The 15,814-nt window shown below is 37.2% G+C and overlaps 1 protein-coding gene across 3 annotated transcripts in view; it reads left to right on the top strand.

Annotated features, from left to right (window-relative positions):
• The window catches only part of negr1 (neuronal growth regulator 1), a 198,308-nt gene that overhangs the window by 58,271 nt on the left and 124,223 nt on the right, over positions 1-15,814 (top strand). For all 3 annotated transcript variants that reach the window (XM_064333388.1, XM_064333389.1, XM_064333390.1), the window contains exon 2: positions 9,866-10,104. In XM_064333388.1, the coding sequence (XP_064189458.1) occupies positions 9,866-10,104 (239 nt within the window). The remainder of the gene's footprint in view (positions 1-9,865; positions 10,105-15,814) is intronic.

Raw genomic sequence — 15,814 nt, 5'->3', positions numbered from 1 at the left:
TTTATGAAACCCGTATACATGTGTATATATTTTGTATGAAATTTGGTTTTCAATAATAGCCTAATTGTACAATCAATGATAGCCTAATTGTACAATTGAATATACAATTGCACGCTTTTCTTTAGGCTGCACAGGTCATTTCCAAGTAAATTAGTTTGTGTGTAAGTGTGCCAGCTGCTTTTGTAAAATGCGAGAAACATTCTATGTTATTTTCACAAACACCAAAGCCAGTCACCCAACAGCCACCGCAGGTTACATACTTTGGTAAGGGACAGCAAAATGGATCTTTAGAAAACAGACAGCAGTATGTGTATCTAGGCGTGACAATACATTTCTCACATCATAGTTTCACATCACATCGTAAATTATAGTTTGTTCACTGTTTTAAATTCATTGTAATCAAATTTACACAAAGCAAATGCTAGTTTGTTGTTAGCCTTTGATCGCAATTCTGTGAGATGTAGCTAGCACAAGCCAATAGCACTAACCCGTAAAATTAATCTGGAATGTTATTTGTTCAATCGAATGCTCAAATGTTCGATACTTGTATTGATGTTTTGTTTTTTTGTTCAGCAAAATTAGTTTAGTTATTTTGGACTAGTTTTCCTGAAGCAACTCATGAAGAAAAGGAAAGGGTTTGGCTATTTGTTTACTTTCAGATTTCAGCATAAATTAAAATGGCAATAATTCTTCTGCCACCACCCATCCCTCACTCAACCACCCCCCACCAAAACCTTTGAAATCCCCCAAAATGTTGTGCATAATCTCCCTCAAATCAAAAATGGAGAAAAAATAATAATTAAGCCCTGACTGCACTAACACTGCCCAGGGTACACTAACAATGCCCATACATTTACAGCTATCAGCCACACCCCAAATACAAATGTGCTGATGTTTTTTCCATTCATGGTTGGTTGCAGGAGCACTGAATGTCTAAGTTGAGCAATCTCAGGACGCTGGCATCCTGGCCACTAGGGGGCTTGCGCAAAGGGCTTAAATGAGGTCACTAACAGCAATTCAAAATTGATTGGCGTAAATCGCGTTGCTTTACAACACAAAAGTCCAGTCATTGTACTCCAATAAGTCTGAACCCAACTGAAATACCTTCTCAGGGGTATTTGTATGTTACAGCTGTGAAATCTGCAGTGTGCTCTGTGGTCTCATAGAGTGGATATGATTCAAAATGTTTTCTTGAATGACTTGCCATTTTAAGACATTTCTCTAGGTAACTACCATTCATCTGAAACAAACAGCAAGGGGAACTTTTTCAATACAATTGTTTCTTACCATAAACTGTTACTCAAGAGGATAGGAAATGGAAGCTAAGAGGTCGTTGGCAATGTGATTTGAACCCCACGTGACTATTCCCCAGCTTTGTTTATGATTTAGAAATGCACTAACAGAAACGTTTCTGCTGGTCATATTTCAGAGGAAGACTCAGAACAACAATCAAGCAAAATAATTTTGCAGTTTTTCCCCCCTTATTTTTAATAATCTTTTATTGGTTTCTTCATGGCTCATCAGTACCAATGGAGCTATAGGATACTCATAAGGTTAAAAAAAAATCCCCCCCCCCCCACCCCCAACAAAGATTGCAGGTTTGATTCCAGTTTGTTCTGTTTACTGTGTGGATTATGGCTGTGAGGCTGCTGATATCGCCCGCATGCCTCAGCAGACAGGATTACCGGGAGATTATGTTCCTTGTGTTCCACACCTCCACTGTTAGGCGTCATGTCCTCCACCTTACTGTTTCTGTTTTCTGTTGTTGAAGAAACACACACACACACACACACACACACACACACAATAACAAACAAACACGAACAGTATTTTGGTAGGCCAGTAATGGGTGTTGAATTGGTTCCATTTTGGGTGCTAAAGGGAAACAAGAAATTTCACAAAACAAAACAAAAAAAATGTAGCAATAGACTATGTGGGTCCAACTTTTTTGTGTAGTGTTATCAAATATTTACATGTGGCTTATCTGTGGACGCTGGGGAGTTTAGCATAAATTTTGGTGCAGCATGCAAAAAGTGTAATGTGCAAAATATTTTCATGAGGCAGCTTGTTATTGAACTGTCCTATTTAAACTAGTGACAATGAAAAATATGAGAATAGTTTAATTAAAAAAGCAGCAAAAATGATAATTGACCTTTTGACCGTTATGCTCTGTCTGCTGTGAAACTGTTTGCTTGGGTCAGATATATCCAGGACATTATTGGAATTGTAAAGCAGAACACAAATAAAATGTACACAAAAAATAATAATGATAATTGTATATCTATATATATATATATATATATATATATCTATACACACACACACACAGTGAGCTATTCCATATGTTTGTACAGTACCTTTAATTTACAAATCATTTCTGACTGTGAATATAAACACTATAGCAAAAAAATACACATTGACTGAACAAAATTGACAGTGAAGGTTAGGACTCACTGTCGATTTGAAGGGTGAACATTTTTGCACGTGGAAACCCTGCTCTACAGCTTCATCAGCAAATGTACATATATTCTTTCCTGTAGGGTATGAACTATCAAGAGCAATCAAGAGCATATGTAGCTGTGCAAAATACAGTACATAGCAGAATGATGGCATAAAAAAAATGATTGTTGTTCTAAACCTAGCAAAAGAACAGATTCTCATTGTAGGTTCAATTAAGTATTTATTGAAAAATAGCATATACCAGTAGGTTTTTGCAGCCATATTGGCTTTTTTTGTGAAATATGGAAACTCAGGGCCCAATTTATGCAGTGAAGATGCAAATGGAAAACTCTGTTTCTAACTCGCTGCAGTTGTGAATTAAGTTTCTGACTACACAGAGTAGTGTACCTGCGGTGCAATTAATAAAGAGGACAGTTTAATCATTTAAATAAATAATTGAAACAGGGGGTTTAGTTTTATTATGCCAAATCAGAACAGCCACTTTCTTTCCCATTAATGCCAGAGCATGAAGGCCATAGGAAACTGATAATTTTGAGATGCTAACATGTCTGTCTGGAAGAAAAAGAGCCATCCATTTATGGAACCTCATAAAAGCCTCTTCTGGCAAATGATGTTGCCAAGACAGCCAACAAACTATAGGAAATATAACTGCATTTTCCCCCCTTTTTAACCATAGTTTGTAGTGACACAACTTGTTTATAGACTGTGTTACTTTTTGAGGTATTAGCCTATATTAGGCATTGGAAGCGCTGTTGCCTCACAGCAAGAAGGTTGTGGGTTTGAATCTGGGCTCGGGGCCTTTCTGTGTGGAGTTCGCATGTTCTCCTCGTGTTCGTGTGGGTTTCCTCCTGATATTCCGGTTTCCTCCCACAGTCCAAAGACTTGCAGGTAGGCTAATTGAAGACTCTAAATTGCTCATAGGTACGAGTGTGTGTGAATAGTGAGTGAATGGTGCGTGTGCCCTGCGATAGATTGGCAGCATGTCCAGGGTGTATTCCTGCCTTTCACCCAATGCACGCTGGTATAGGATCCAGCACCACCCGCGACCCTGCTCAGGATAAGTGTTTCATAAAATGTCTGAAATAGTGTATTGTAGTGAAATGCAAGATTCACTCAAAAAAATAAGAAATAAAAAAAAAACATGCAGGAAGAAAAATATTTGAGTGCTCTGTTTCATTGCAAAAAATAAAATAAAACAAAAAACAGCACATCCACCTACGCACTCCAATATATGATATGCAACTCAAAAATAAAATAACTAATTACACAGAACCTAGTGTTGAAACACATTGCCAGTAGTCTGTTTTATGTGCTTATAAGCAGCAGGGTATTATTTATTTATTTGTTTATTTATTTATGTGTGTATTGTCTGTTGTGGACATTCTGTGCATCACTATGTAATCATGGTTGGGTACCCTTTTAGATGGAATTATGTTTGAAAGGCATTTGTTGAAATAAAATATTTACATTGAATTATTGATTTCAGCTGAATCAGTATAGATTCTCTGGAACAAAACAAGCCCACGTATTAGCCTCTCTGACCAGTACCGGCCAAGCAGTCCGCAAATATAGCCAATTGGACCCACAAAGGCTCATAACTTCCACCCAGTACACTGCCAGCCAGTGGAATGTTATTATAGTGACGACTGATAAGCATTTTAGATAATGAAATTACATTTCTAATGAAATTACAGTGTATCGGTAGTTTGGCTTGCATGTAAGGACACGCATTGTTTCTACATGAAGAAACCACATCTTTTTCAGCTGAAAACATTAGCCATGAGTCTGAATGTTCTTGAGACTTTATACCTACAAAGGTTGTTTTACAACAAAAATGTATTTTGCAATGTCTAAAGTCTAAACAGAATACTTGGCATTTGACGGTCTTGGAAGAAATCATTCATCTGAGTGAATATTTCTGAGGAGGACAGTGAAAATCACAGGGACGGGGAGGGGGAAACCGCTACTTCTTCCCTTAGCATATAGTATAAAGTATATGGAATTTTACACCGCTAATAACCCATAATAGCATTAGGTTACCAGGTGTCCTTTTGGAGTCTCCAAATGGATTTTTTGGAAACCTGCCCAGGCTTAGCTTAGAAAAACAATGCAGAATGCTCATTTTTGGTGGTATTGTTATTTGAACCAGGATTTGTCCAGCATTCTGGCTGTGTCTGCATTGTGTTTCGAAGGCCACCAGGCACAGTCTCAAGCCTCCTTACTCACTAAAAAAAAAAGAGTCTACATTTGAAAGGTGGTCTGGATGATTTAAAATGCAAAAAACTATCAAAGTGGGCAGAAGTGAAAAATATTCCATTTGAAGACAAAAACAGAAAATCCACTTACATTCAGGCAGGTTTGCACTTTTGTTTTCAGATAAAAAAGGCTCATGATGGCACTTGGACTCAAATGGTCTTAAAGAATAAAGAACAATCTGGGGCATATAAATCATGAGGCATTTGTCGCTGATTCTAGATTTTGCAGTTAAATAACACTGAAGGAAAATGGCGTTAAATACTGTAACAGTGATTATAGTGTCCTGTACTCTCAATTCAATGGCAAGCACTGCTGTTCTAGTCCATCAGGAGCATGCTCAATTCCATTTTCTAGCTGCCGATTGATACTGGCATTACCAGGTTTACGGAGGATTGCATCATTACAAACTTCCTAGAATTTCTAGACATTGCATATTGGGCAAATAGTTCAATGAAGAAAGTGTTAGATTAAAAAACTTTAATGTAGCCATGGGGGTTTTTTAAAAAACAAATTAATGAATTCAAAGGTTATTTTTGAACACAGGATGACAGGCTCATGGGTACAGAGGTATCCACTCACCACTGTGGTGTTTTGCATTTTTATTTTGTGGAACACATTTAATTTCATTTTGTGCTCTTTAAGTACTTCACATCATCACTTCATTTGCAATCTCAGAGATAATGAAAAGGAATATGTAAGTCAAGAGTGTCATGCTTCAGTTCATTACAAAAACATAAGTAAAGCCGGATGATGAGTCTGGATGTAGTGTTAAGTATCAGCAACATTGTAATATAATTATTTGGAGTAATTAAAATCCCATACATACATTTTTTGGTATTAATATTTTTTTGTGAAAATGTATTTATGTACAGTGTGTATTCCATGTAGTACAGTCCATTTTTTAGTGTTACTCAGTTATTCAAATGTTCAGCGACATTGTGCTGTGTAGTGCCGGTCATGTTCTGCACTGTATTTTAAAAGTATACGAGCACTGTTCAGTTTTACTAGGGAACGTGTTACGGAGCATAATTATTTTATATTTCAGGACAGTTTGCTCTCAAAATATCTATGATGATATATACACAGTAAAATGTCCAGTGCTAATTCAACTCTGACAGAGTTTACATGAGTCTACTTTGGTCATAATGGACTTATTTAAGCTCTGTAAGAGTTGATTTAACACTGAATATTTTACTATGTAGTTTCTCGGTTTGTTTCTGTGAAATAACGTCACACATTTCAAAAGATTTTACATATATTAAAAATGTATGTATCCTCTACTGAGGGTTTTAATTTATCAAGGGTCTTAATGTAGTGTCAAGTATATGCAAATCTCATTTGCCCTTAATCTCCTACAGTATAGGATTTCTTCTCAATCTGAATTTTAATACACGTTCAATTTATAATCTGAATGCATCTGTTCTTCGTTCCGTCTTCACTCCGAGCGGGCTGCTGCTCTTCTACACTGCGAAATCCCGCAATTGACTCATCATTTGACCTTCAAATTATGTTGACTCTCTGATGCAGTAGACGCACTCAATTAACGTCGAGTAGATCCAATGAAAGATGTAAAACACACATTGTGCATAACCGAGCCGCAGACTCATCAAAACAATACAACTTTGGCCTTGTAATGATACGGTGTTTAAAAAATATAATTAAATTTCCTCATTATAAACAGCTCAAATTAATTATACTTGATCTACATATTATGAATAATGACATATTTGATTTATAATTCCATATTCTATCATGAAATTAGCTCTGTTACTCTGAAGTTCTGTCTTAGGCAAATGTCTAACAGCAATGCTGCTGAGGTAAAGTGTCCCTTTTGATGGTGGAATACTTTAAGCCCATTAGCTGGAATTTCTGGTACAAGTTCAAGCCATTGCCTAATATATTAATCTTTGTCTCAAGAGGGAACCTTTCAAAAGTGTGCATATTGTCTTAGCCAAATGTTAAAATCAGCTTATAGTGGATGAGTGAGAGTAACTCTAAACCATGTTTGTGGGATAAAATATTTCAAATACCCATGCCTGGAAACATATTTGCTTTGTATGAGCCATTCAACTGAATAGACAATTTCAAAAGAAAATACAAATCTGGGTCAAACCCATGCTCCCGCTATAATTATGGTTCACTCATGTAGTGCCTAAATGAGTTTGGATAAAAGGATTAGAGCCTGCTTTGCTTAATGACTGTCATACTGTAATTAACGGTGGCATTTAATCATTTTTGATTCATAATAAGGTGCTCAACAAGCTCACACTTTTTTTGTTTAAGACTTACACATTATATCTGAATTGAATAAAATAAGTGAATCATGTGAGACAATATAAAAAATATATTATATCTTTGTATATATATATATATATATATATATATATATATATATTACAAGTTAGAAGACATTTTGAAAAATGAAAAATATGTGAATGAAAAAAATAGAAAAAAAATAAATATGAATGTAAAATTAATACATCACATGCAAATTTAGAAATGGATTACAAGTATTGCAGGGAGTAAAATAATTAATTCTATTCCCAGTGGTACAAAAAGAAGCATCATATTCCATGTGTGTCTATTAAGAAGACCACACAGTAAAATATCCAGTGTTCATTCAACACTAACAGTATTCATTCAAGTCTTAACAGAAACCATTTGGCCCCACATTCCAGAGTTAACATTGGACACTTTGCTGTACGGATTCAAAAGAAAAACTCAACATAGTGATTATTTTTGGATGGACGTACTGGGGAGCTCTCTAGAAAGGATCAGCACTACAAAGATGAACTTCCTCTTTTCCACTGACATGCAAGCCCTTCTCAATGTTTATAAATTGAAGCAAAGCAGAGAAGACATCTTCATTAGCTATGGATACAGATTTTAAATCTTTACAGTAACTTATACTTATAACTGAACACTGACCCTAACCTCATGGCAATTTCGAGTAGTTATTTCAATCTCAGTGTACAAAATAAAGCTACTTTTATTTTCCTGCTTTTTTGGAGGAAAGAGTTCCTGCAGTAACTATCACTACAAATGTTATGTATACAATATACTCTCCCATCCTCTGTGGAGTTATGTGAAACACTGTTGTAATACTGTAGGATTCTTCCACTATGTTGCGGTTTGTATAACTGGTACTTCACTCTGTAAGCACCCAGTAATTGTCCATTTTCTTGATTGATAAGGGAGCTCATATTGTGCCTAAAGCCAAGTGTGTCCACTGAAACAATGAACATTACCTAGGCCTTTGTACTCTGTATGTCTGATAGCAATTTTGTTGGCCCAAGAGAACAGTGCTTGGCAGATGCTGCCGAACTGATTTCCTATGTGGCAGCATTGCTTGAGCTGGCACCATGAAGAATGTAGTCACGATTATTAGACAATGACTGGACTGCAGTTTTTCCCTTCTCATTATTTACTTTTTTTTTGGGGGGTGGGGGGTGGTCTTGCTTTGTTATTACTTGCAGCTTTTTCTGTTCTAGAATTCTTGAGTTTTACAGATGGAAACAATCCAGCTTGGGTTGGAAAAGCTGTTAAACACTCTTTGGCTTCTACCGACAGATACCTGCAGATATTAACAATGGTAGCAAGGGGATTATAGAAGGATTCTCTCGTGTTTAAGATAATGATTGTTCTGAACCTGTCCATATTTTATAAGCACAACGGCAGTTCTAGCAATAGTATGAATGTTTAGAATCAATGCATTGTTTCAAAGAGGCATTTGTGCCAGTGAATGAGAGGCCCCAGCAGCAGGACTTGGCTTGATCTTACCAAGTTTGGGTGGTCTCAAACTTCCGGGTTGTACCATTGCATAGGTGTCACTGCATTGTTTTCTTTATTTTATTTAGTGGCTGTATAAAATGCTTCAGGGATCTGCACAGGGATCTGAAGTGAAGCTTATGAATAAATAAGTTCCCCAATGTACTTACACACACACACATATATATATATATATATTTTTTTTTACAATATAGTTTAGTCAGATTTCTTATGTTAAGTTATGTGTTTCAGGGCACTTCATCTTCTATAATGTATAAAAAAGCTTGATAAAAACCAATAAGTTTGTGGTGGCACATTACTGCTGGAAAGGAATGTATCAAGCAATAGATTATGGATTACATACTGTATATTTATACCACAGTTACTTCCAACCGTGGATTGTGCTTGGCTGAGGCACATATCGATCCGCATTGTGTATGTTAGATTGACACGTCACCCGAATTAGAAAAGCAATGGATACATTTGATAACATCTCATTGGATATCTTCCACCCGATCACAATAGAATAATATTTCTATTCCTTCTATGCCTTTTGTTTCTGAGTCTGTTGTTAATGTTATCTCTAAATTGTCAAGACATGAAAAGATTTATAGTCAGTCATTGTGTTTATTTATAGCATTGCCTGGCAACAGTTGCAGTTTTAGGTACTATATTTCCAAAGCCAAATTTTAAAATCATTTTAATAAAATCAAGACTTCTTTAATGGATGTTATGAAATTCATCCAATAATGTTTTTTTTTTTTTTTTTTAAGTGCAAGTATTACACACCTCCACAAGATATTCAAACCCTACATGCCAGCCAGATCCCTCCGTTCTGCTACCTCAGGACGCCTGGCACCTCCCCCTCTTCGCACCTGTGCTTCCCGAACACGCCTCCTGTCTGTTCTGGCCCCACAATGGTGGAATGACCTCCCCGTGGAGGTCAGAACAGCTGAGACACTGACCCACTTCAAGCGACGACTGAAGACTCACCTGTTCAGGCTGCACCTCTCCCCATCCCTCCCTACCTCCCTGTAATCTGTTAAATGACTGTAAGCTTAGGGTTGTAACTAGGTAGCTGTTTCGTAGGTGACTTAGTTAATGCACCTGTCTTAACTACTGCTTGTATTTTTGCATAAACTGCATTGTTGCTGTTCTCGTTTGTGTTAGTGTTAATCAGTTTAACCTTCAGGGTCCAAGTTGAAATATGCGGTTGTTCACTGCACTTGGACCGGTACTTCTCTCTAGGGTTTTCGTCATACTTGTTCCTGGTTATGGTTATACACTTTGTTGTACGTCGCTCTGGATAAGAGCGTCTACCAAATGCCTGTAATGTAATGTAATGTAATGTAACATGAAATTCTATTCTTTCTTCTTCCAGGTGTTATCTGTTGGATGGTTTCTCGAAAGGAGCGTGGTTGAACCGTTCAAGCATCATTTTTGCCGGGGATGATAAGTGGTCGGTGGACCCTCGAGTGTCCATTGTGTCAGGAGTCGGAGACAAACACGAGTACAGCCTGCAAATACAGAAGGTGGATGTTACTGACGATGGCCAATACACCTGTTCTGTACAAAGTGAACGCAATCCACGGTCCAAGCAAATTCACTTAACAGTAAAAGGTATGTGCACCTTCTGTGGAACATGTGGTATGGTCACAGAGCTTTTGTGTATTCAATTCAGTGCTATTACAATTTTAGAAGGTCAGTGAGAATGTATTTTATTTTTTTTTTTTTCATTTTATTTATTTGGCAGGGACAATGCACACTGATCAGTGTTACTGTTCACTGATGTGAATGGGCCACATTTAGCCAAATGGCTAATTTCCATCTGCTGTCCCTGGGTAGCTTGATGTTAACACTTTGACAACAGCACAGACCAGACAGGAAGCCACAATATAACATTAAATCGCATTAAAAAACTGGCACACAGAGCTTGTAAGCAGGCATAAGCTCCACAAAAGCAGGCACATGTAAAGAAACAAATGGAGTACATACAGTAAGACAAGCATAAGGTACATATATTAAGGTATAAAGGATATTAAAGCATTAAACACTTTAAATCTGCAGAAGTCTATATATCACATTTGACATGCAAAGAATCCATAATGTTACACAACTGTTACAAGGATGATCGGTTGGTGGATTTTACAGTGAACTTTGGCAATGAGACTCAAACTTGTAGAACCCAAGCGGGGTGTTTTATTTACAAAAGTGCCCCCAGCTATTATACAGACATTTGTATACGTATACATATACAAAACAAAAGACTTCACACATCAATTGTAACCATGCAATTACACCCACCTACTGCCAGACACTCTACTGACAGCAAATGACCTGCTTATATACTTCACATTATTCGGACTATACCATTTCCATACAATATTCAATTATCTCAGAAGAAATTACAGTATATTTTTACACATAGAAATCATTATACCCATATTATCAGTTGCTAATTCACAGTATATTTACTATTAACCTAAAGTTATTCTCAAACTGTGTTATTAACATTGGGATTCATGTCACTTTTGTAGGCTGTTAGTTACCTGCTTCAGTAGCTTGTAACCATTCAGTTCATGGGGGAAAAATGAGCAGTTGCTACATTAATACGTATTTATAAAGTTGTTTATTTTGATTTCATAATATAGATATATCATGTTCATTAATTTTTATTTTTGAATTTTTTTGCTATTGCGGGGCACACCAGGGCATCCTTGCTTCTTAACAATGTTTCAAATGTTTTGGCTATGCCTCTGATCAGTTTATTCGGATTTTTCCACCCGGCGATGGCCTGATGTACTGGTGTTTTCACTTCTTTGGTCTTCATGTTGAGAGACAGATTCCAAACAGCAACAGATTCCAAAGGAAAATCCCATGCCTATAATCAACTGTAGGCCTTCTGTTTGCTATATTTAAAAAAAGGATGCATTTCTTAAATCACCTGATATGGATGCAAATATCCAAAAATGAAAGTTGACAGTTTAACCTCTATTTAATTACAATGTAATATCATATTCGTTATTTAATTTCAAAAGCATTACAGAGCAAAAACAACTAAAAGTGTGTCAATGCCCCAATGCTTTTTGCATCTAACTGTATATATCAGTGCACAGTTACTCCAACCTACAGAGTAATAAGCTGCTTAGTACTGCTTAGAGAGAGTGCAGATAAGCATGTGCTGTCTTCCAAAGCACGTAGTTGGCACTGCTTATTGTGATGCAGCAGTTTTCAAGTTAGACTTGCACAGCTATTTCATCTGCAGTGTTTTCAAATGTGCTGACCTGTGGGGGCCCAATCAACCAACTGGAGTTGCTAGTGAGGCATGAGACACTGAAACCCTCCCTAGGTGATCTTAAAACCAATTGTGCATTGCCCCATGGGGCTGTCGTTCACATACGGCACTGGCATGGTCCTGATTTGATATCAGTCCTGGGGACCCATCAGAAAATTGAACAGACTAGGGTGAGCCACCAACATCCCTAGTGATCTTCCATAGTATTTTCATACTTTGAAGACCAATTTAAGACTAAACATTTCAAGCATGTTTAACCAAACATTATGTCAAAGGCTTTGCGCTCATTGGCCCAAAATGTTCTTTTTATAAGTTCCTAATTTTGACTTAGTGAATTGCAATTGTCTGTGATTACTGGTGTCTAATTATTACAATCTGCGGCCCTGCCAGAAAGTATCTGCAATTATACATAGTTTAGCCAAATGCGGATAAAATGAGAAGAAACTAAATATATTTCAGCTTGTCTCACTGAGTGTGAGCTTATCAGTGCTCATTGTCAGGCATTGTTTTCTTTAGCTTTCAGGACATGTTGTAGGGCAAGGTCTTTCATTCAGGGTAAATTGATTTACCAAGCACTTACTGTGCAGGATAAAGGTTAATACTGTTTGGCCAATTAGAGCTGAAATTGCGGCCCGGCCCACAGCGATCATGATTTGATGTAAAGTATTTTAAACAACGTTCCAGGTGCTGAAGCTCAATCCGATGAATATATTTGACCCATTTGTTATGTCCAAAGCTCTCATCATGTCTCCTAACACTGAGCCGTGCATGGGATCCTGCTGTTGTTATTCCCCTCAGGTAATTCTGATGTGCAGGCAGGAATATGTATATTTCCCTGTGGTGCGGTAGCTGCACTCGTGAGACAGATATTTTGCTATGAGCCATTACTAAGCTAAACAAGTTATATTGCACATTATACACGGTGAGACATGAAGAAAAAGCATATTCGCCCAGCTGGGTCAATAAGTTAAACAACTTGCAATAACTTTCAAATAGCATAGTGCTGTCAACAGGACATTGCATTTAGTCATTGAGTAAAGCCCTGCCATTGAGGTGGACAGGTGGTGGGCAGATAGCACACTGAGGAGTGGCTGTGGAAATGGGGCTCTGGTCCATTGGTGGGAGTGGGGAACATAGAATAAGGAGATAGGGAAGGGCTATAAGACAAAGATAAAGTGAGGAGACTGGGCAGTCTAAATCCCCATCAGGAGTTTCCTTTGCCAGCGTAACTACTAGGACAGAGACAGAGAACCCACGCAGGAATGAGAAAGGCAAGAAACCTACCCATCCCCAAGAGCCTACCTGTGCAAATGGGGTCACAGCTGTTGAGAGCTGACTGTAAGTAATGTTTGTCACTCCATGATAGACTGCCTGGTCGCTTCTCCAGCGCTGTGTCTAGATTATAACTGATGTTTCACAGTAGAAGTATGTTTTTAATCTAGACCTAAATTTTGAGACTGTCTGATTCCCTTGCATGCTTTGGAAGGTTCTTCCAGTTCTCGATAAGAAAAATCTGTACTACCTGTAAAATTCTTTGAAAATCTTGGGACAACTAGATAATCTAGAGAACAAAGCGACCATGTTGGCTTGTAAGGTTGAAGCATTTCTGACAAATAAGCTAGTCCATGTCACATTTTAAACAGAACCTTATAGCGTCAACACTATACTTAATTGGTAGCCAGTGCAATGATGCTACCACTGGGGTAATATTTTCTTTGTTCTAGTAAACAAGCAGCTGAATTTTGAACCAGTTAAAGGTTCTTTCATGAAGTATTAGAGCGGCCAGATAGCAGTGCATTGCAGTAATATAGCCTTGACATATATTCTGCAAATATTCCGCAAAGAAAAAAAATGCTTAATGTTCTTCATATGGCAATCAACAGTGAGCCAGGGCCAAAGAAAACACCAAGGTCTTTCACAGGCGCATTTGACACAAATTAAAGAAGATTCAAAGAAACATCAGACAAATTCTCTTTTTTTGTTTTTTTGGAGGGTGGGGTATATAGAACCTACATTTCCTTTTTATATGATACCTGTGGAAAAACAAATCAGAAAATTCTTAATTTAGTTTGACAAGCTTTGACTTACTGCGTAAATATGATTTTTGAAAAGATGCGTGCCGTTCAAGGAAGTCCAATATGGCCCTGGAGTCTGTCCAGTAGAATCTCATTGTCAGCTTCAAGAGGCACTTGTATACTGTTGATGCAGTACGGAGCTGCAGTCTGTTGACAGTATTAGAAAAATTGAGATTCAGGATTATGGTTTGATAAAAATCCTTAATGGAACTTTTTAAGGATGTCGGTTGAATTAAGGCACTGAGTTGTTTAAAAACTCTAGTATTTTTCATACTAAATAGAGGTTTGAGGTATGTTTTTTATTTTTTTATTTTTTTATATATAGATGATCCGGGGTTGGTTTTGGCCTAATAAAACCTTCAAAGACTCACATCCTGTTTACAGAGATGTCTTAATGAATTTGAATATGTGCTGGCCCAGCACAGGGAGAAGTTTGAAAAATTCTTAAAGATAAAGCCTTATCACAAGTGCATGTTCTCAGTTTTATGTATTCTTTAATTTGTTTGTTTGTTTTTGTTTGTTTCAGGCACAACATCCTCAGTGTAATAACACTCTAAATAGTAAACATCAGTGTATTAACCATGGTAATTTGTCAGATTAATCATGCATTTGAGCCCTCTGTTAATAGTTTTTTTTTTTGTCCCCCCGTTTGATGGTTGATACTCTTTACACATTCAATCAAATGTTGTGGTATAAAACACTAACTTTGTTGAAGTGCTTTTTTTTACAAGGACATAGTTTTGTGTTGCATAGACTTCCAAGAAGACCATGCAGTTCTACCTTTTTTTGCATTCAAGAATAAAAAAGCACATTGGAGACATGCAGGATGCTAGATATTACCTGAAAAAACCCCAGAAACAGCTGTATCATTGACAATCCAAAATCATTCTGTACCTTCTCTCTAAGTCAGAAGTTTGGCAGAATACTAACAAAAGAAACAAATGTTTCTCAGAATACAAAAATATGAAATGGACTAATGTAATACTACTATACAGAACTAGTTTGACTGGGGGTTTTATTTATATGCACATTGTAATACTAAAAACTGCAGTTCAGATTTACTAGTGTGAAACTGTATTCATAGCCATTGCCTCAATGGCAGTGTTCAATACAGGAATACACCCCCCCCCCCACCTCTCCCCCAGCACACAGAGACAGAAGCTGACCTACATAAACACCAGCCTACTACTACTATGTCAGCATAGCAAGATTTCAACATGTAGTAAGGTGGCACTCTAATGTCTGTTGCTCTGCTCGCAAAATGCTAAGGTCTACTAGCACATAACATTTTGACGTAATATGTAGATGTATTATATGTACATTATTTACATCCCACACCTTCAGTCTGGGCTCAAGTAATATCCAATGCTTTTCTCCTTTCTCTGTTGTACGCCTTGGGCTGCTTGCACCAGCTACATGTGAGATAACCAAAGCTAATGGGTGAAAACAGCACTAACACCAGCAATATCTATCAGTGTTGCAATGCTTAGAGGCCCTCAGAAGACACAGTATTTCAGATTGAATCTCAACTCATATTTGTATAAGCAATCTCAATAACTATATTTTCTTGGTATCATCCTGTTGGAAACTGAAAAAGTTGCTTTGACAGGCATTGCCAGCACTAATTGGCAAGGTAGACCACATTATCATTGTTTGTTGTGAAGGTAATTGGCCAGTGGCTGAAAAAGAATGTTGCTAAATGCATGAATACCTCCTCATATTGTGCTTCAATTCTAGGTAGTGACCTTCATGCAAATGCATCGTGCAAATACCATTCTCTCTCTCTCTCTCTCTCTCTCTCCTATTATTTTACCTGTAATATTTTTTGAATACATAAGCTGTCTGGAAAAGATACTTTACCTGTTAATATTGTAATTTGCCATTGGAACTCATTGCACATGTCCATATATGGTATCAAAATTTAGGGAAGGGAATTTATCTTCACATCATTGCTGAATGC

The sequence above is a fragment of the Anguilla rostrata genome, chromosome 4 (assembly GCF_018555375.3).
Source record: "Anguilla rostrata isolate EN2019 chromosome 4, ASM1855537v3, whole genome shotgun sequence".
Lineage (NCBI taxonomy): Eukaryota > Metazoa > Chordata > Actinopteri > Anguilliformes > Anguillidae > Anguilla > Anguilla rostrata.
This window is presented reverse-complemented; position numbering and strand designations above follow the sequence as displayed.